Source organism: Physeter macrocephalus, chromosome 7 (assembly GCF_002837175.3).
Source record: "Physeter macrocephalus isolate SW-GA chromosome 7, ASM283717v5, whole genome shotgun sequence".
Lineage (NCBI taxonomy): Eukaryota > Metazoa > Chordata > Mammalia > Artiodactyla > Physeteridae > Physeter > Physeter macrocephalus.
In genome coordinates, this window is record NC_041220.1 from 64,094,456 (window position 1) to 64,116,208 (window position 21,753).

The window sequence follows — 21,753 nt, forward strand, 5'->3', positions numbered from 1 at the left end:
CAACTAAGGAAAAACAAATATAACTGCCATATCAGGGATACAAAGGAAGAGGAGCATGACCGTAAAATTTTCTCAAAATAGATAATATGGAAATGGGGCATTTTCCCCAGAGGCTTCTTTTTCAAGAAATTCTTGGCCCTCTGGAGTCTAGCAGGGACTTTCAAGGATAGAAATTTCTTTTTTGTTGCCTTAGACAGAAAAACTCATTAACAGTGGCTGCTTTTTTAAAAAAATTTATTATTTATTTATGTTTATCTTTGGCTGCACTGGATCTTTGCTGCTGCGCACAGGCTTTCGCTAGCTGTGTTGAGCGGGAGCTGCTGTTCGTTGCGGTGCGCAGGCTTCTCATTGCGGTGGCTTCTCTTGTTGTGGAGCACGGGCTCTAGGCGTGTGGCCTTCAGCAGTTGCAGCACGCAGGCTCAGTAGTTGTGGCTCACGGGCTCTAGAGAGCAGGCTCAGTAGTTGTGGCACACAGGCTTAGCTGCTCCACAGCATGTGGGATCTTCCCGGACCAGGGCTCGAACCCGCGTCCCCTGCATCGGCAGGCGGACTCTCAACCGCTGCGCCACCAGGGAAGCCCAGCAGGCGGATTCTTAACCACTGTGCCACCAGGGAAGCCGGACTGCTTTCTTAAAGCGTTTATTTTGATTTTAAGGTCTTTCCATCAAGAAAATCAGCAGTATAGGCCTAGGCAATTAAAGGTAAGACTATCTTGCAAAACTTACGTTAAAAACTGGGCCGTCAAGAAGGTAGTCAGTGAGAATACAGGGAACAGGGTTCTCTTGTTACATATTCCTTTGGGACAGTTGTGTCGGATCTCTCTCATGTTCAAGTTACAGCAAAGCAAAAGTTACTGCTCTAAGAACTAGGCAAGGCTTCTGTGTAAAAGTGCTTTCTTGGTTTAATCTCTTTTGCTGCCACTCCTCAGCCGGTAATTTTTGTGTGTGTGGTAACTGCCAGGCCTTGTGGTTCCTATGGACAGGAATCAACCAGGATCAAAGTGCTTTTATGTACAGTCCTGTCAACAGAAAAACTCATCAACAGTTTAAGAAAGAAATGGAAAATTTTCAAGCCAATTTGAGGATTATAATCTGAGAAGCAGACTTTCACAAAGCTCTGGGGACTGTTCTGCCCATTAGGGGTCAAAGCACAGTTACGTACGTTTTTGAGACAAAGGGCTTATGTCATACGACATATTATTAATGGTTTACACAATCCAGACCTACAGGTACAAAGCAAATAGGAGGTCATGAGTCATCATGGTCCCTTACAAGAAGGAAGGTTATCTCCTAAGAGTCAGCGTCCCTTAATGAGATTAAGGAATGTCATCTCCTGAAGAGCTCTGGTTAATGCAGATGCACGATACCTGCTAAAGGGGAGGGAGGAGGCCCAAAGGGACAAAGAAAAAATTTATGTTTAAACTTTTCTCATCTTGCCATAAAACATGAATTTTATTTCATCAGTTCTTCACTGAGGTTGTGGAAGGTCTTAGGTAAAAGAGATATGAAGGATAGGCTTTCTGAGTATACCGGCGGAGAACAGGGCCCGACACTTTGATCCCACTTTTATATAACTGAACATACTACATTTTTAGCACTTAAAAGATTTTAAGTACTGTCAAATATATCTGGATTATATCTTAATCCACAGTACTTCACAGAGCTCATGATTTTAAAAAGCAAATTAAACCATATCTGAATTTCTAAATCTTCTATATACATTAACAGTGAAACTTGTAATTGTTTCAAAATTACTAGAAAGTATGTCATTTTCTTGAAATGAACTTGGCGTAAAAGGCAGCAAAGAGGTCTTTATAAGGAGTGTCTGAATCTGACTTGGTCAACGGTATTCGACAAAGCTGGCGAAATCTAGGAGAACGCAGCAGCAAGTTCTGTGAAAGGCCCATGAGGCTGGAGCATAACCAGTAGAGAACAATTGACTGTAAAGAGAAGAAAGGACGTGAAAGTTAGCATCTCTCCATTCTCCAAGGACACCAACGTCTAGAAATAGGTAGGCAATAAAAAAAAAATTACAATCTCTGTAAATATAAGTACACCAGGACTGACCAAGACCTTCAGTAGCTATTAGATACCTGACAGATCTAATAGATAGGTAAGAAAGTTTAAAGGAAGACTCAAAAGCGAAAAGAAACAAAAAGGAGAGGTATTCATGACAGAAAGTGGATGACAGAGAACAGCTCCCAAGCAGAGGTCCAAGAGAGATCTCACCTCCGTCTCTGGCAGTTAGGCATACTTTTTCCCCACCAAGAGTCTTGACAGGCTACTACATTGAAAGTACGCTACTGGGGGCACGGCCATTTATCATGGCAAATTTAGCCCCCCTAGACCTATATACAGTCACCTATCTTCCAAATTTTTCCCACTAACCATTTTCTAAGTGTAGTCAGGACTGCATTATCTTTGCCTTTTCCTGAGACAGAGTCTCAGCATTATCCTCAACTCTCTTTTTTACTACCATTCAGATTGACTTATTTAGGTCAAAGACTAAGTTCTGCGGCCTCTCAAGACATTCCCATACATACATACATCTTTCCCAAACCTTTCTTTGGCATCAGAAGGTAATCAGTCCCCAGAGGCAAGACCATGTGGTGGTTGAATCCAGGTCCCAGAGTCAAATTGCCTGAGTTTGAAATCTATTTATTTAACTTTGGGTATGTTATTTTTCTTGTTTCAGTTTTCTCTTCTATAAAACGGGGACAGAACTGTACCCACCTCAAAGAGATGCTGTGAGGAATAAATGAGAACATTCAGGTAGAATGGTAAGCACAGTATGTCGCCCATATTAAGCACTTGCATTTGTTCCAGAGCAAGTTTTTAAGGGCAGTAACCAATACATCCTTAAAGGCAGGTTAGCACAGTAGTTAAGAGTAAGAGCCAAACTGCCTGGATGTGTGTTAGACTCTGCCACTTAAAAGATGAGTAACCCTGATGAGTTACTTAACCTCTCTGTGCTTCAGTTTCCTCAGCAGTAAAGTGGAGATTATAATAGCTCCTACTTCAGTGCATTGTTGGGATAAATATGTGTACTAATATATGTAAATGATTTTAAAAAGGGCCTGGTACAATGTTAATGTTGAATAAATATTAACTACCATCATCAAACTTATCCACAAAGCAAACAGTATCCTGAGCCTCAACTACGTCAGACTAAAAACTGCCTACTAAGTATCATTCTTCTTCCTTAGTAAAAAAAAATACTAATTTTCAGCAGGGTATACTGCCATCTAAAAAAAAGAAAAAGAAGACTATCCTTCCCAACCTCTTCTGCAGTTAGGTACAGCCACATATTTAAGATGGAAGCTCAGTGTTTGGTGGGGCACCTGGCCAGGGTCCTGAAAGGGGCTGACTGCGTTTGAGGAACCTTTTTACTATTCTCGCAAGGTAACAAACTCCAGTGGCCATCATGACTATCCTGCGGCCTTCAAGACCATTACAGGCTGTGGACGATGCAGCACTGAGAGAGAAGCAGGCTGCCTTTCTCAAGTCTTCACAGGGATGCTACATCAGCTCTACATTAAATTACCTAATTCAGAATTTCCTGTATTTGAGCGAATGAATTTTGGGGTACTTAAGACACTGTTTTTCAGGGCTTCCCTGGTGGCGCAGTGGTTAAGAATCTACCTGCCAGTGCAGGGGACCCGGGTTCGAGCCCTGGTCCGGGAAGATCCCACATGCCGGGAAGCAACTAAGCCCATGCGCCACACTACTGAGCCTGCGCTCCAGAGCCTGCGAGCCACAGCTACTGAGCCCGCACACCTACAGCCCATGCTCCACAAGAGAAGCCACCGCAGTCACAATGAGAAGTCTGCGCATCGCAACCAAGAGTAGCCCCCGCTCGCTGCAACTAGAGAAAGCCCGCCCACAGCAACAAAGACCCAACACTGACAAAAATAAATAAGATAAAATAAGTAAAAAAAAAAAAAAAAAAAAAAAAAAAAAGCTTTAAAAAAAAAAAAGACACTGTTTTTCAGATCTGTTACTCACTTTGAATCCAACCTCTCACTACAACTTTACTGCTCCTATTTTACTTGATCTGGGGGTTTCCTCAGTTATAATTGGTATTATTTCTCCTTAGAAATGTAGTGAATTTGTATTGTTCTGTTTTTACAGAGTATTTTATAACAATATTATTATTACATGAAAAGTACTATAATAGACACTTGTCATTTCATTAATTCTCACAGACATTATGGTGTCTATTTTAGAAACAAGGAAACTTATTTTAAACAGGATTAATGATGGTACTATGTCTAAGTGACAGCTTAAAAACATTTAACATTTAATTGAGCCCATGGACACTGCCAAGTAATCGTCGTTGAAGTCTCCCCCGTCTACTGCCATCATGTGTAAGTCGGAGTCTCCCAAAGAGCCCGAACATCTACAGAAGCTCTTCATCGGAGGTTTGAGCTTTGAGCCAACCGATGAGAGTCTGGGGAGCCATTTTCAGCCAAGGGGAACGCTCACAGACTGTGTGGTAACGAGGGATCCAAACACCAGGCACTCCAGAGGCTTCGGGTTTGTCACGTATGCCACTGTGGAGGAGGTGGATGCGGCCATGAAGGCAAGGCCACACAAGGTGGATGGGAGAGTTGGGGAACCAAAGAGGGCCGTCTCAAGAGAAGATTCTCAAAGACCTGGTGCCCACTTAACTGTGAAAAAGATTTTTGTTAGTGGCATTAAAGAAGACATTGAAGCACATCACCTAAGAGAGTATTCTTAACAGTATGGGAAAACTGAAGTGACTGAAATCATGACTGACCAAGGCAGCGGCAAAAAGAGAGACTTTGCTTTTCGTAACCTTTGGTGACCATGACTCCATAGACAAGACTTTCATTCAGAAATACCACACTGTGAATGGCCACAGCTGTGAAGTACGGAAAGCCCTATCTCAGCAAGAGATGGCTAGTGCTTCATCCAGCCAGAGGTCGAAGTGGTTCTGGAAACTTTGGTGGTGGTTGTGGCGGTGGTTTTGGTGGGAATGACAACTCTGGTGGTGGAGGAAACTTCAGTGGTCGAGGTGGCTTTGGTGGCAGCCACGGTGGTGGGGGATATGGTGGCAGTGGGGATGGCTATAATGGATTTGGTAATGACGGAAGCAATTTCAGAGGTGGCGGAAGCTACAATGATTTTGGCATTTACAACAGTCAATCTTCAAATTCTGGACGCATGAAAGGAGGAAACTCTGGAGGCAGAAGTTCTCGCCTCTATGGTGGCGGAGGCCAATACTTCGTCAAACGATAAAACCAAGGCGGCTATGGCGGTTCCAGCAGCAGCAGGAGCTCTGGCAGTGGCAGAAGGTTGTAATTACTGCCAGGAAACAAAGCTCAGCAGGAGAGTATAGCCAGAGAAGTGACAGGGAAGCTACAGGCTACAACAGATTTGTGAACTCAGCCAGCAGGGCCTAGATACTACAAAGACATGTTTTAGACAATACTCATGTGTATGGGCAAAAAAACTGGAGGACTGTATTTGTGACTAAGTGTATAACAGGTTATTTGTAAAGCATTCCAACAAAGGTTTTCACTGTGACTTTTTTTTTTTTGCACCCATGCTATTGATTGCTAAATGTAATAGTCTGATCATGATGCTGAATAAATGTGTCTTAAAAAAAAAACATTTAATTCACATTTTTTATGATGAAAACATACTATTTCAGATTCCTAGGACAAGTCCTATAAAGTATTTTTATATAAATGATATAACTCTAACTACCAGCAACAAATGACTATTACTTTATGGTCTATGTGCTGGCTCTGAGCTAAGACAGCTCTATACCTGACATAGCTTTACCCATCTTAGCATTAAAGTATCCATGGAAGCAAAAGGCTAAAATTAGGAAATAACTGCAAATATAACATTTCTTTTTCTATTTCTATAAAAGTTTAATTACATATATATAGGGACAAGTATACATATCTCATAAAACTGTTATGAGATTAAACAATATTACATATGAACCCATACAAACCTAGCACAAAGTTTTGTTTCTTTTTTCAGTGCTAAAATTCCTTGGACCAGTCTATGAAGACAGAAAGAATTCAATATATCAGTTAATCAAACAGAGCAAATACTACGTTCATAGTACTGTGTCAGGTACTTTGCAAGATTAAAAAAAAAAAAAAAAAAGAGGAAAAGGAGTTTGGTTTAATAGGAGGGTTAAGACATTCACGTAAAGGAAGATTAACCAATCCCCCAAGAAATATTCAGATGTCACTTGGTGATAGAGACAGTAGATTCGTTACTACAGAAACCCAGAAACCAGTAAGGGATTGAGTAGTCAGAGGAAGCTCAATAGAAGAGGCAGAATCCCAGCCAGTCTAAGCTAGAAACAGAAGATTTATATTTAGCACATGCTTCACGCAATACTGGTGCTTACTCACTGAAGGTACTGTCGCTGCAATTGGAATCATCAACACTGATACTGCACGAACAAAGTACGTAATATATGTCTGGAAACGAGACATTCCAATTTTTTGCAGAGCAAAAATCTGAAGGGGTAGAATATATAACACATGCTGATTATTGAAATGCACATGAAATGAGACAAGCTTTAAAATACAAACTGATTTTTGACTGGCCTCTACCTATATTTTAAGAAAAGCAATAAAAATTTAAAATAAATCGATAAATTTATGTAAAATTCTTAAATGGAACTTTAAATAACAGCAATAAAGAGATTCATCTATACTAAACAGTATCACAGCATAATTTTTACAAGTCAGTGTTTTTTAAAGACTGTCTGTAAAACTGAAGTCCCTTCAAGATAGGTGTTATGTATGAACCACTGTCCTTGTTTTTTAGCACCTAAACACAGGACCTGGCATAAAGAAGGAACTTAACAGGTATCTCAAAGGTTTGCGATCTGGCTACGTGGAGGACGGAAAAGAACCAAGGCTAGGAAAGGCAGTTATGATTTATGAATCTTATTTAAGAGGCAGCATAACTTAATGATTATGAGCACAGATTCTACACTCAAACTACCTAGATTCACAAGGCAGCCCTGCATTCAGTGGTTATGTTACCTTGCACAAGTTACTCAACCTTTCTGTGCCTTACCTTCTGCACCTTAAAATGGGGATAATAGTCGCACCAACATCACAGGATTATTTTAAGAATTAAATGAGTTAATTCATGTAAATTGCTTACAATAGTGCCTGGCACATGGTGAATGTTAAGTAAGAACAGGCTTTTATTAAACTTATGCATGCTGGGTCGTTAGATGGAATAAAAGAAAGACTAGAGGACTGACATTATTCACTGTGACCCTGTGTCATGGATTCTTTCTTTCTAAGAAATATTCACTAATTACCAACCACGTTAACAGAACTGTGCTGGTTGCTCTTAGGCTAACACACTTAGACTACACATAGAGTCTTTCCTCAGGAAAACTTCACCCAAGACCTCAGAGTATCATCCTCACTTTTCTCGTCTGAAAAAATAAGGGGTGTATTAGATTTCCCAAACAGAGAGCAGTGGATATGAGGTCTGTGAAATCTCAACTGAGTTAGGTCTTTTCTAAGGTTTCTTCTAACTCAAAGAGTCTATGTTCCACTCAACATCTGAGAACAGTTCTTTATGGAATAGGGGTCATATTTTATATGTATGTTTCTCCACTCCATCTTATAAAGAAGTTCTATGACTTTTCTAAGGTTGTGCAACTAAAAAATGGCAGTCAGGTACTGACCACCTACAAATTGACATATAAAACATATACACAAAACATCAATATATTGTGGGAAGAAAACCAGATTCATTAGGCATCTTAACTGCTGTCTTTACCAAAAAGCAGATCACAAAACTGTATGTATTAGAATCATATAATTTTAAAGCTAAAAGACATTTTGGAAATGTTCTAATTCAGCTCTCTTATTTTAATTATGAGCATTCTGACCCCCAGAGATGTTAAGGAACTGGCCTAAGACAATTTATCAACAGCTGATCAGCGACCAAAACTAAGGAGTCTCAATTTTAGCTCAGAGCTATCACCACCAACTCAAATACGTTTACATTTGAAGTCAGAACAGCAACAAAACCCCAATGATTTAAATGGCAAGCAAATCTCATTTAAAACCACTGACCTCCACTATTAATAAATTGATGACACCAATGGAGACAGGCAGAATCCAAGTGGAATCCAGGGCAGTGAGGTCAGGAAACCATAGGACCCCACCAGTAGCTAAATGCTCCTGAACAGAAAAACCTGCTGAAACATTTTTATAAGTAAAACAAAAGAATTTCTAAAATAGCAGAGGGAAGTAATTCCAATAAGGTGTTCCTCACACTAAAGATTTGCACTTTTTATTCAGGTTATTTTCATTCCACAACATAAGTTAGTTCTTCCTGTACTGAGAAAGAGGCAAGAAGCTTTCTGTAGTAAATAGATGTAGAGACAATAAAGATATGTAGCAGTAATCTTTTCAGACTTAAATTTTAAAAATTAGACTTTCTTTCAAGTCTATTTAGATTACTTTCTGGTTAGAAATGCCTTTAAATGAAAGTAAAAAACAAGCCCTTTAGTTTATAACCTTTCTTAATTAATGTTTACACTTATAACTGTGAAAGCTTTTCTGGCTTCTTAAATTTATAAATAAAAAAAATTCTTGGCCAGGAAACCATATTATGGAATTATAACACTAATTTTATCATGACCTCCAAGAAGCAGTACTAGTGACGTCCTTCCTAGATTGATTTGTTTTCTCAACACAGCTAGTTTGCTTTAAACTTAATATTTTAAATTCTATACCCTTGTAAGGGAGATGATAAAAGTGTATTCTAGTTATGAGAAGTATGGATGTTTTTTATTTTTTGCTTGGTTTTTTCTTTTTTTTTAAGAGTACAAAGACAATGTTAGAAAACTTATTTGGGTGAAACAGACTTCAATAATAACTACCTTCTGAATGTGTTGCCCCTGTGCTAAAATTCCGGAGAGCAACAGACATGAATATCCACATTGGAAGCTGAATCCAGACCAACACAGTGGCTTTGAAAGGGTGGCAGTTATCCCGAACATACAGCTCTGAAACAAGCCTCCGCATAGTCTTTAGATAAGTGAGCCTAGTTTGAGGGAAGAGGGAAAAAGGGAAAGGAGAAAATGTCATTTGACTACTAGCAGTGCTTCATCCCCACAGCACAAACACACCTGTGCTGTGGTTACTGGCTAAAGGATTTATGCAGGATTTTTGGTTGTCCTAAGCTATACCACGGGGCTGCCTAAACAAAAGGCAAATACAGCCTTTTACTCAAAGTTCTTTTGCAATGTTCGTAAATTACATTAACAATTTGATAAATCTGACACTGTCAGACTACAGTCTTTGATTCTGGTGATCTCTGGCAAACTAGGCTTTGAGGAGGGAAATTTCACTACTAACACGGTTATGACGACAATTTAAATCACAAATACTAGAGATGAAAGCACATTTTACTCATATCTCTCCACTCCAGCCAAGCTCAATCACTTGATCCCCAAACATACCTTGAAATGTGGTTCTGTACTGTGTATGCTCTTGGCCCGTCAAAATGGTCTTCACTCTTCAATCAACTCTTTCATAAAAACTTTCTTACTCTGTTTCTCTATTAACCATATTAGTTATTTCTGTTCTTAAGTCCCACTTTCTAGACTATAGTATTGGGTCTTCATCTTTAAATCTCTCATAGCATGTTTTGTACAAGGTTGGTTTTCAATAGGTTTGCTGAATTTAATCAAATTATAATGTACTGAATTAAGACAGTATATGGAGACATTGCAGGCTCTTTGTAATTCAGCCTCTGCCTACTTTTCCAACTTTATTTCCTGTTACTCTTCTTGAGACACCTATATATTCTGGTCCTTTGAATGACTGGGGTCATCCAACAAATCAGACTTCCACATCAGCATGCCTTTGGAAGTTATTATATCATCTGTGTGGACTGCCCAGTTTCCTGGCTGTTCACCTGACAACCTCCCTTTCATGCCTCAAAACCCAGCTCCACTGAAAATGCAGGAAACCTCAGATATGTCTTCCTAGAAAGCCACTCCTCATCTGTTTAAGGATGTGTCTGGACAATCATCCTGCCAGTGCTGCATAAGCAAGGTGCCACAGTCTTGTCTAGGCTGCATTTATAACCCAGGTGAGCAGCTACTAATCCGTTCTTCTGGCCTAAAGCTGTAGTCCTCAGATTTCCCTGATCAGTAAAACTTCAAAACTACAGGTTTACCAACTTTCTGTTTTAGCAAGTAAAGACATTAAGCTGTAAAAATGATTTTTTTTAAATGTCAGATCTTTTTCACGCTATATAAAGAGGGACACAATTTCATACCGAAGATAGTTGGCAAATTTACACCTATATAGATAAAAATATATGGAAAGCTATATATATATATATATTACATATTCATACTAAAAAACCCTTATTTTTCTCATTGCTGTGAACTGGTGAACACTTTTTCACAGGCTAGTAAGGATCAGAATTTGGGAAACTGACTAAGCAGAACTAGCTTAGGCTGATAGAAGGAGGTGGACTTAGAAGTTCCTAGTGGATGACTGTAAGCACAGAACTGTGCCATGGGGCAAGGGCTTTCTAAGATCCCAGGCAGACACCTACACAGGGTAACCAGAGCAGAATGACAACACCTTGCCTATCCAGTTGCTTTTACCATGGCATTCATACTTTCTACCTCCCCATTCCTTTGGGCTACTACCTGCTGTATGTTGTCAAAAGGTCAAGTCTGTAAATAACCTGTATCATTTGTTGACAAAAATCCCAACAACTGTCACAGTATCTTCATCCTGTGAAGCCTTTCCTGACTTTCCGTGATGACCCAACTCCTTGTACATAATCTTTTGTACAGTACTTAGTTCAGTCATTATTTGATCACACGTCTGTCTTTTTCAGTAGCCTGAAGTCCCTTAAGGACAAGGAACTCTCTCCTCTTGTTTCCCTATTTTTTTTGCTTTCGGTCCAGTATATAAAACTACCATGCCACATAAACTTATTAAAATATTAAAGAGAAAAAAGAACTACTTTGCTGCTAAAGCTACAGAATACCAAAACCTATAATAAATATCATAAATATCACTTATATATTATATATATGTATATATATTTTCATGGTCTTATATGCACAGAATTAGCTTACCTGGCAGCTCTTTTGGACCACCCCAACTGATTTGCACGAACTGCAACGTCTTGGTTAAGATGCCTTGCAATGTTTTTTATTTCTGGCTGCAAATTTTCCACCTAGCTAAAGAAAAAGTAGACTTTGTAATGAGAACATAAAAGACATTTATTCATAACCATTCATAATTTCACTCTCTATTCCCTCAGCTCATTTTAAAATGTGGTTTACTGGTCATGTCAAGAAACCCTAAGTCTGCGTATAAGATGTTAACTTAAGATTTCCTCAGTTGCAACCAAATTCAAACTCCAGCTTGTACATCAGTATGATCTTGGACAAATTATTTAACCTCTAAAGTCCTGTTCTCTCATATATAAAATGTATATCAGCACCTACTTCACAGGGTTATTATAAGGATTATATAAGAACTACACTCTGCACTTTAATGTTTCAATTCCTGGATTTCCCAGAAATGTCAACTGAGGAAACAGAAGTCTCTTAAGAATCTTTAATATGCTCTGTGGCAGTCACAGAGCCACCAAAAATTGCATTGACTTCTGCCCTGTGTTAATTCCTTTTTGTAAAGTAGCTCACTGCCTTACTGGTACTGATGACTAAGCACTCCGGGAGTACCTGGGGACCTTAAGCCCCGGGTAGACGTCGACCACTCCTCACCACGGAAGCGGGTCCACGCGCGGCTCGGCGCCCCTCACCTTGGCCAGGATGTAGTGCTGGTAGGCAGCCAGGGGCAGCGTGACAGCGCCGCGCAGGGCCACGGTGGTGAGGAGAATGCTGCCCCACCAGGGCAGGCCCGAGGCGGTGTGCGCAAAGAGCAGTACGTCCTCGGCGCCCTGCACCGGCGCCGACGTAGCCAGGGCTTCATACCAGCCACCCGCGTCGCTCGGGCCAACTGCAGAGACTGATGCCACCGCCCACAGTGGCAGAGTGGAGGGCTTGACGCCACCGGTGGGGGCCGGTGCGACCGGTGGGCCCAAGCCCCGGAGGTGCAGGGCAGGCCGCGGCCGCAGCCACCTAACGCTCAGCCGACACAGCATTTCTTGCACACGACTGTATCCAACACGCGGACGACACGGACCAGCTGCGCGTACCGCTCCACCGAGGCCGCTACGCGCATGCGCCGGCGACCGCGGGCGTAAAGATAGCTAGAGCCCGCCGGCAGCCATAATTGACTTTCCCAGTCACACCAGTGACGTCTCGCGTCGCACTAGAGATGACGCAGGAGGTAGGGAAGTCCCGCCTTTCCCACGCGGCAATCCTACTAAGCAATCCTACTGCGCACACACGAAACTTTCGCGGTGCTGCGGTGGAGCTCCTCAGAGGCTCGACCGGAATTGCAGATTCGGGGGCGGGGCTTGCTGCCCTGGGCCGGGAGAGGTGGTTTCTGTGAAGCGCTCACCTTGTAAAGTTGGTCTTCGGGTTGTGCCTTTACGTTCTTTTTCACTTAAACTAATCGGGTCACGGTTTAAGTTTTACCTTATGTGAGCAGGAGGTAGTCCCCCACGTCTTTTTGTGCGCCCCAATTGCTTCCGCTAGAGATTGAGATAGATTATACTACCCAGGAGTCAACATGTTGCTGAAATGCCAGTTTGGAGAGAGGCGTGTGTTTCTGGATTGTTTTAATCAACAACCTTTACGCACTAGGCATGGTTTAGTCTGTGGTATAAAGATTTAATTGGCTCATCTGTCCTAATAAGACATTTTCAGACCCAACTTAAGTGTTTTCTTTCATCATAAAGAGCAGCAAAACACCTTATGTTAAGGGTAAAGTACCATCTCCTGAGTTAAGGGGAATTATCACTGGCAGCGCGGTGAATTCTTTACTGGGGCTTAACATATATCCTATATAAGCTTTCAAGAGCCTGAACAGCAACATTAGGTGTCTTCTGGTTAAAAGGAATAGGCTAAATGTACATGGATTAATTTGGGGCTTTCTGTTCCTGGCAAAAGCAAACACGGGAATGACATGAAGGAGTTTCCTAAAAGAAGGGTCACCCCTACACCTAGAGGCCAAATTGTGTTGTGAGGAATAAAACGTTGATTAAAACGACGGCTCCAACCAATGTTGGGGTAATGTCAAACTGAAGCTACTGTTCTTGCTTCATTATACACCTACCCAAGGGTACCAGATATACCCTTTCCTCTGGATTCTGGAAGTCATCTTCCTTCAAATTGGCTGATAAAATCATGCATGAATTTTTGAATGTTAACACACACATCCCAATATATGTACTACATAGAATTTCCTTTTTAAAGGTAAAAATCTGTCTCCCTATTCGTTTGTCAAGTTAAAACAAGCAACCTGTTGCTACTGATTACTGATTTAAAGTGGAAAGGAATTTGAGAGGGAAATATCTTGGCCTAAAGATTGTGAGAGTAAAGAAGCAACTTCTATACTGCTGCATTCCTCTCCTCCCAGAGAACTGATGACGTTAGGAGTTGGCCCTTCCACAGTGGCACATAAACTTAGGGAATCTGATCTTTTGATATCCAGGAGAAAAGGAGATTAAAGGATAAAGATCCTAAAGTGAAAAATTCATATTTATGCATTCACTGTTCATATAATTTAAATCAAGAGTTTGTCAAGCTATTCCTCAAACTCCTAAGACTTCCTTCTGTTGAGCTGTATCACGAGTTGGGACTGGGACCTCTTCAACCAGTGTAGGTCCACCCTTTCTGCTATATTTTGGGGTCACAAATTACATTCTCATTTACAAATGTTCCATTGTTTTAAGTTTGAATATTGTGATGTAAATAAAATTTATGAATATTTAACTTGCTAATTTCATAAACATGCATTTTAAAATTTGAATAATGAGGATGATCAGAACTGGCTGTCTACTTGGTAGAGAATGTTGGGAAAAGTATGTCAATTATAAAGCCCAATGCAAAAGAAGTGTTAGCACTCATGTATATGTATGTACTGGTAACAAACATTGTGATACCTTGTATCTTTTGAGTTGCAGAGTACAGTACAAAATGACCATGCAAATATTGGGCAAACCAGCCAAATGAAATCATATACTTTGCAAATGGACATACTAAACATTTTTTTAAAGTTCAACATTATTAGCCTATTCCTGTCTTTTATTCTTACATCACACTTTTTTCTTAATTTTATTTAAACTCCTTAAAAACAAAGACTATATATTTTATTTACTTTCTAAAGTTTCTGAAATTCTTATCCATCGCTGTGCTGAACATAGGAATGGAGGTCAAAATATGAATGTAGGCTATTATACATAAACTGTATATATGTACAGTCATTTAAATTTCTCATTTCGAACATATATGCCTTCTGAAATGTTTGACTTTAAAGAATATTTTCACAAGGAATTGTTAGTGTTCCCTGGGAATCAGATTTAATTTCTTCTCTTTCTCCTATTTCTTTAATACATTACTTTTTAAAACCAAAGATACCTAATGTAGAATTAGGTTTTTTCTCTCATTAAAAAATATCCTCTCGTATTATCTTATCATTGATTTTTAAGTACTGAGCATGCAAAATTGGCTTTTACTTTTCAAAAGTGTGAATTCATTTAAAGGTAGAAGTTTAATATGAGACCCCTTGTAACACATCTATTAGTCCTACATTCCAAGTGTCACATAAAGAAATTCTTATTTCTAAGAATTTCTAAGCCACAGTGGCACATTTTTCTCTATATTCACTTACCCAAAATGGTAAGTGATGGTATTTTTGCAATCAAGGTGTGTAACACAGTAAATTAAGTATTAAAGCACTAATGATGCGCTCACCCTAAATTCCAGTCACCTGGAATTAACACCAGTTGATTCACAATAACACCAGTTAATTCACAATAACACCAGTAATTAAGTGTTGTGACTTGTTTAAGCATTTATCAATAGGATATATATATTTCCAAAGAGATTCAGGAGCATCCAGAATTTACAAAGTATAATGTAAGTGTCCCAAACATTAATATTAAAAGACATCTGAATAGATGCATTTATCTAAAGTCAAAATACATTGAGTACTGGAATACTGAATCTCCATATTAGTAATGAAAAACAGTGTAATGGTTTTCCTTTGCTATTTTAATCATTTTGAAATAATCCTGATTTAAAAATTTGTTATTTGAAAGTTTTGTCATTCTTTAAATGTTCTGTTCTGTAATGCGAGATTTCCAGTTTAACACTTTGTATTGTTTTAAAACTAAAGTGAATACCATATTCACTATTGTGCAAACTATTGTGCAAAATAGTTTTTATGAAATGTGTATTAGGTCATTTGAATCAAAAGAAAAATGGACTAATATTTTCATGAAAAACAAGACAGGAACAGTTAGTGAACTATTTACCTCCTTCTTTTTCCTGAGAAGAAAAATGACTGTAAGGTAAGTATAGTAATTACCAAAAAAAATTAATTTTCAATTACTAATAAAATAAAATGATTTAACTTTACAGTAACAGGGAACAGAAGGGGAAAATATCACATGAATACTAAAATTACTTGTTTTGAATATATTGGTATATGTTGAAATATATGTTGAAAAGGCATGAAATGGGGATTCTCTTGGCACAAGTAAACAAATTATCTCTAAAATGGAATGGTTGGTATTAACAGATTACACAATAATTGGGATAGTAACTATTTTGGGATTTAAGGTGTGAATTAACCTAACTGTTATGTCCAAGAGTTAAGCTGCTTCTTAAAAGAATAAGAGAAAAGAAATACCTTACATAGTCTGCAATTATACATACCACATACTTTAAAAAAGGGGGAAAAAAAAGACCTGCATGGTCTCAAAAGATTATGTTTTTTTATTGTTCAAATAAAAGTGCACTGCATTACATCTGAAATATAAAAAATGTATTTGAAAAATGTTCCTACTACAGACTTCTAGAACCATGGTATTGTATTTAACAAGTCTGATCCCCAAAACTAAATAAGGAACATTCCAATCAATACTCCCCTGTCCTATAGCTTTAAAATAAAAAAATATATATAGGGTTTTTTTTTCCTTTTCTTTTTTAGTAAGACACCCTATCTTAAGAAATTCACTTTTGTGAGTCAACACAAGTCATGTGTTTTGATAAATACTGGCTAGTATCTGTTATCTAGCAAGATTATTTTAATTAGAAAATAAACTCTAGTAAACACAGCAAAGAAATTAAGCAAAAAATTATAGGATGGTGGCAAAAGTCATATATAAAATACTGTTAAATAGCATTATACCCCTTTCTTAGTAAAGTGCAATAATTTTATGTCATAAGTATATTTATTTGTAGGACATCATTTAGCTTTTCCTTTAAATTTGGTCATATCAATCAAGGACAGGTAGGAAAACAAATTTATATATTTTAAGACCACCTCCTAAAATAAAAGATATAAATGTGTTGTTTACAAACTTCTGGATATGTTTGAGAAATCTTTTTTACTCTTTACTCAGGCTACCAGAATAAAGAAATCATTTCATTTACTTGAACAGCCAAGGAACCATATTAATATTGTCAACTGTGGGTGAGCTATCTGAATCTTAGTTAATGTTTATGTTTCAACAGTGAGGAATTTAGGTCTAATTTTTTTTTAAAAAAGACAGATTGATATATACATTATTTCACTTTTATGCTTACTTTCTTTTACATTTCAACCATATAATTTATTTTTCCACATGAGACGGTAGGACACATATTCTTCTTGGATATGTTACTGTTTATTGTTTCAAGTGAACTGAATAGATAAATTCCACTGAGTAGTTTAGTGTGGCCCTGTGTCTTATATAAACAGGTTAAATGGAGACTTTATTTTGTAACCTGTGTGTTCATGTCTACCATAAATTGTCTTAATGAAAAATGCAAAATGTATTTTATTACTTGCCCCAAGTTAGCTGTTGATCCCTTTCACTTTTAATACACAAGTGTAGAGATTAAGAAGCCTTTAAAATTGAAAACAAAAAAACAAACACCTTACACTAAATTACTGAAAACTGGAATTTTTATGTTGACTCCTGGTGACTAGAAAGCCAGTGTTAAGAATCAATATTATCCAATATAAAATAGTACATTGAATTGTTTAATAATAAACAGTATATTAAGAGCTTATGTATGCTGACTGGGAACCAGTGGTGGCTTTTTAAATTCTCAAAAAGACTGTATGTTTTATGGTTAGAAGAAACAACAGGTGATGATGAAGATTCTCCACCTCTCCGTAGCAGCCATTAGAGTAAAAATCTTTACAGAATTATTTCACTATCAGCAAGAAAATTTTACCGGTATTAGTGGTAAGGGTGAGGAGAGAAAAAAAGAATGAAGAGAGAAGTGTGTATTAGTTTTAAAAGTGTGACAAGGTAATAAAGAGACATGAAAAAGTGATAAATTTCTTATTCTATATGTGCCTTGCTGCAAACAAACTCAAAAGAGAGAAGCATGGGTATTTTAAAAGCCAACGTCGGGAAGCATTCACTGATAATGCCCATTGTTTTACTTTATACTTAAATTACACAAGCAAAAAAGTTGTACTTATTAATAGTTTAATGTATGAAGGAAACATCCAGATTTCTGAATATGAAGGTACATATCTCACATTAATTTAAGTCTACATAAAGTAGAGCCTCTATACTGACATATTGAAATTTACTTTCTGCTTAGCCTTTTCTGTTATGTAAACAATTGTACATTTATTTGCCATTCTAAAACTTCAGGATCAAGTTTACATAATTTTGCTAAATTTCCGTGTTTGCTCAGAAGCAGTTTACAGTACTAAAACCAACCAGCCAAAGAACAGCTTCAACAGAAAGTTATGTCCAAAGGGGAAGAGGGAAAGAAAAAAAGAAAAATGATAAGAAAAATGCTAACTAAAGTAAAACAGATGATGATGGGGAATGGGCAGTCACAAATGTTCACAGAAAATAGGTCAGTTAGTAAGTTCTTCTGCAAAAAGCCTACACACTTCAGTCAAGCACATCAGTAGAATGATTTGGGAGCATAAATTTTTTTTCGGCCACTTGTGATTTCCTCTGAATGAAAAGGAATCTGCAGGCTAACAAGCTGATCCTCATCAGCCAAGCTGGTTCATATGCACACTGTTCATGTGAGGTGCCCAGGGTCCAGTCCACACCTATGAATACAGAGCACACATTTTATTAAATATGTATTGAACATATATTTGATTAAAACAAAACTCTTCAACACTAAGGAAGTGCTCCTAATATTTATGAACTAAAATAGCTAAGTCTCAATCAGTTTGCAACATGCTGGGAAACAATGAAGAAAAGCAGTGATAAACCACTTTTATCTGTTGTTTTCCTGCCTCTCCTCTTATCCCTCAAACAGGATCTGAATTATCATCGTTTTTTAAAAACCATTATCTGAGTACATACAGGTTGAGGATTGTGGAAGGAAAATGAATCAGGTATTAAACATATACCATAATAAGCTAAAATATACAACCATTTCTGTGCATTTTCACAGTTATATACTGTTTTGACATTTATAATACTTTTAATAAATAACCTCTAGATGGCCCTTTTCACACCACTAGTAAATTCTGATACATAAAATTACATTACAACACTTTGCAACTTAAAATCTTTTACTTACCACCCAATAGAATATATTATATTATGCCTTTCATAATTTTAGCCCCAAACCACTACCTTTGTTACCATTTTCCATATCACTCTGCTGTATTTCAGCTATATTAAACTTCCCTCAATTTCCTCAACTGCCCATATTCACCATACTCTCTCACAACAATGATTTATCTTTATTCCATTTGTCTTGGCAGCTCATAAACACTAAAGAAAAGTTCACTGAATGATCAGCCTTACCGTTTGAGGGCCATTATTTTCTGTGGAGCTTGAAACCATCTTTATCAGGGAATTCCAAGAGGGGTCCGCAGCATGAGGGCCATTAAATATGGGTCCTCCAGCACCATCAGGAATAGGTGCTACTGGAGGAATCATTGCATTCCCATACACAGAAAAAGGCATACCCTTAAAAGAGGAGAAAACAAAGATTATGGACATTCAAGTCACTGGTTACTTTTCCCACTATAATCAATAGCCTTAAAACTGGTATCTGAAACGTCACCTCATTTTGGAAAAGTGTAAGTTATCTAGGTGATGTAAAAGTTATTTTCCATAATATGATTTCGTCTAGCACTAAACAGAAGATACTATAAGCCTAGTATATAAAATATTTTGTCAAAAAACATTTCTCTAAACAACTGGGACAAAATCAGGATTTATAAATGTTTATATTTTAGCCAGATTTTGACCTGTAATTCCAAGCCAAAGCTCCAGCATCATTTCAGAAACACTTATACTCTGGTAAGTGAAATAAGGCTAATAATCAGAAAATCATTTCGAAATAATGAAAATGCTTTTAAATCACCATTACCCCAACTTTAGGAAAGTCCATGTATCCTGCAGGAACATGCTGATGGAATGTACCAGAAGGAGTTACAATTCCTGTACTCTCTCGCTCCATTGCTTGATGCTGTGAAAACACTCCTGGATCAGACATCGGCCTGTGCATCATAGGATTTCCCATCCCAGGGTTACACCAGTCTACTTTGTCTGAGGGAAAATAAAGAGGCGGAAAAAATAATTGGTGATATTTAAAATCAGAAAACAGCAAAAAAAATTTATATATTTCGAAAATTTTCCACATTGAATTGTGAATTCCTTCAGAATAATGACCTACTTTTACATATTTACCACAGTATTTCCATGTTTGTAGGTAGTGACATAATAGCCTAACAAAGTAACATAAACACTTTGTATTACAAAACAAAAAAAGCTAAGATAAAAGCTTAAGAGACCCAAAAGAAATATTAATATTTCCTTAATATGAAGAAAATAATATGCTTGCATTAAACTATCTTCAGAAAGCAATGATAAATTCAGTAAGAGCTCACATGGGAACAAAAAAATGTTTCAAACTCTTAAATAAATTGATTAGTCAAAACAAAAAGATACGAATACAGATTTTTTAAGAATGCCTATGATAATTAAATACTGCTTACAATATTTTAGTTAAATGCATAAACTTACTTTCCAGTAAGCAGAATAGCATATCATACCTTGATTGCCACCAATCCCTTCAAAGGACCAGATGCCACTATGCCCTACTGATGTGGACAAATTACTCCCAATAACAGATGGAGCTGAAGTTCCAGTTTGCCTGATACGTGCAGAACGTTCCGTCCCAATAGGGACTGGAACTTTTCTATCCTGAGAGACGTTGCTGGGCTTTTCTGACCCTAAAGGTACTGATGATGGGGCAGGAGAAGGTGCACGAACTCCGGAGGATACCGACTGTGCAGGAGAATCTAGAGAAAAGATATTTTCAAATAATATACATGTCAACTATACAGCCTGTACTTTTGTAAAACAAAATCTTAAATTCTGAAGACACCTTAAATATGCATTCTTTGAGGAAAAATGAAATTTGAATATAAATGCTTAGATAATAAATTATGTATATTAAAATTCGGTTAAAGTTCTACGACTTTGCAGTCAGCTTTTAATTTGGCTCGCAATTTTCCCATTTAGTTTCATGATAGTAGAATGTGAAGATGTGAATGCTGCAACTACACACTAATTAATATTTAAATAAATTTACCCTTGACAGTGAGTAAAATATAACACCAGAGCAATGAGAAGACAATATTTAAATTAAAAAAACAAACAACAATGACAACAACAAAATGGAGGTGGGGAAAACCACTGCCTGTATTGGCAATTCTCAAACTATTTTCCTTGGGAACATTTGTCCTTTGGTATGTTATGATGAAAAAACAAAGATATTCAGGTATCTAACAAATTTAGAAGATCAAGCTTAAGAAAAAAATAAGTTTCTTTAAATCAGGACTTCACAGAACTTTAATATGCTGATAAAATACCAACAGAAGGCTATGCTTCATAACCCAACTGTTTCATTGTGTCTTGTGGGTATTCCACAGAACACTTTTAGAAATGGTGGTTTAAGCTCTACTTATCAAAACAAGGCTAGTTCTTAATATAGGCAATTTGGGAGCATTCATTAGTGATTTAATCTCTTTACACACTACAGAGAAGAAGGATAAACAGAAATAACCAAAACTGTATTTCTTATGAAAAGTTCAAATCTCAAGCACATTTAAATTTAAATAGAGTCTAAACTGTGGAGGAGCTTGAAGCTTAAAAGTCAAAACAGTTGGGCTTCCCTGGTGGCACAGTGGTTAAGAATGCGCCTGCCAGTGCAGGAGACACGGGTTCGAGCCCTGGTCCAGGAAGATCCCACATGCCACGGAGCAACTGGCCCATGTGCCACAACTACTGAAGCCTGTGCTCTGGAGCCCACGAGCCACAAGTACTGATCCCGTGTGCCACGACCACTGAAGCCCAAGAGCCTAGAGCCTGTGCTCCGCAACAAGAGAAGCCACCGCAATGAGAAGCCTGTGCACCACAACCAGAGTAGCCCCCGCTCGCCACAAGTAGAGAAAGCCTGTGTGCAGCAACGAAGACCCAACGTAGCCAAAAATGAATAAATAAATTAATTAATTTTTAAAAAGTCAAAACAGTTACCTGCATAGATAACAATTTATTCATAACTGTCTGACTCTATGCCCTAGTGATAGTCATTTAATATTTTTTCATTTATCTTTGCATTTAA

At 37.8% G+C, this 21,753-nt stretch overlaps 2 protein-coding genes and 1 pseudogene across 13 annotated transcripts in view; 1 reads left to right on the forward strand and 2 right to left on the reverse strand.

Annotated features, from left to right (window-relative positions):
* Positions 1–224: 224 nt before the first annotated feature.
* On the reverse strand, positions 225–12,293 carry COX18 (cytochrome c oxidase assembly factor COX18). Of its 3 annotated transcripts, XM_024115409.3 has the most exons (7): positions 11,829–12,293; positions 11,137–11,237; positions 8,911–9,074; positions 8,099–8,223; positions 6,401–6,508; positions 5,989–6,039; positions 1,855–1,939 (listed from the first exon to the last, which is right to left on the reverse strand). In XM_024115409.3, the coding sequence occupies exons 1-6, from the start codon at positions 12,168–12,170 to the stop codon at positions 5,989–5,991; spliced, it is 891 nt and encodes a 296-aa protein (XP_023971177.1). In that variant the 5' UTR covers positions 12,171–12,293; the 3' UTR covers positions 1,855–1,939. The 3 variants fall into 3 exon arrangements, with proteins under 3 accessions (XP_007126302.2, XP_007126303.2, XP_023971177.1); XM_007126240.4 differs by lacking the exon at positions 5,989–6,039 and having other exon boundaries at positions 225–1,939; positions 11,829–12,290; XM_007126241.4 differs by lacking the exon at positions 5,989–6,039 and having other exon boundaries at positions 225–1,939; positions 8,099–8,220; positions 11,829–12,185.
* Positions 3,948–5,982, forward strand: LOC112062059 (heterogeneous nuclear ribonucleoprotein A1-like; annotated as a pseudogene).
* A 3,069-nt stretch (positions 12,294–15,362) lies between the features above and the next one.
* Positions 15,363–21,753, reverse strand: part of ANKRD17 (ankyrin repeat domain 17) — a 164,422-nt gene continuing 158,031 nt past the window's right edge. For all 10 annotated transcript variants that reach the window (XM_055086023.1, XM_024115383.3, XM_007126247.4 and 7 more), the window contains 4 exons: positions 20,180–20,428; positions 19,495–19,673; positions 18,924–19,088; positions 15,363–18,211 (listed from right to left, as the gene is read on the reverse strand). In XM_055086023.1, coding sequence (XP_054941998.1) covers positions 18,152–18,211; positions 18,924–19,088; positions 19,495–19,673; positions 20,180–20,428 — 653 coding nt within the window. In that variant the 3' untranslated portion in view covers positions 15,363–18,151. The remainder of the gene's footprint in view (positions 18,212–18,923; positions 19,089–19,494; positions 19,674–20,179; positions 20,429–21,753) is intronic.

Bases quoted from the DNA above. Each gene is read 5' to 3' on its own strand.
- COX18 (XM_007126240.4), bottom strand. From the start codon at position 12,170: ATGCTGTGTCGGCTGAGCGTTAGGTGGCTGCGGCCGCGGCCTGCCCTG. The intron at 11,238-11,828 runs GTGAGGGGCGCC...TTCTTTAGCTAG, and splicing joins AGCACTACATCCTGGCCAAG to GTGGAAAATTTGCAGCCAGA. The intron at 6,509-8,098 runs GTCAGTGGTTTT...CTACCCCTTCAG, and splicing joins TCAATTTATTAATAGTGGAG to ATTTTTGCTCTGCAAAAAAT.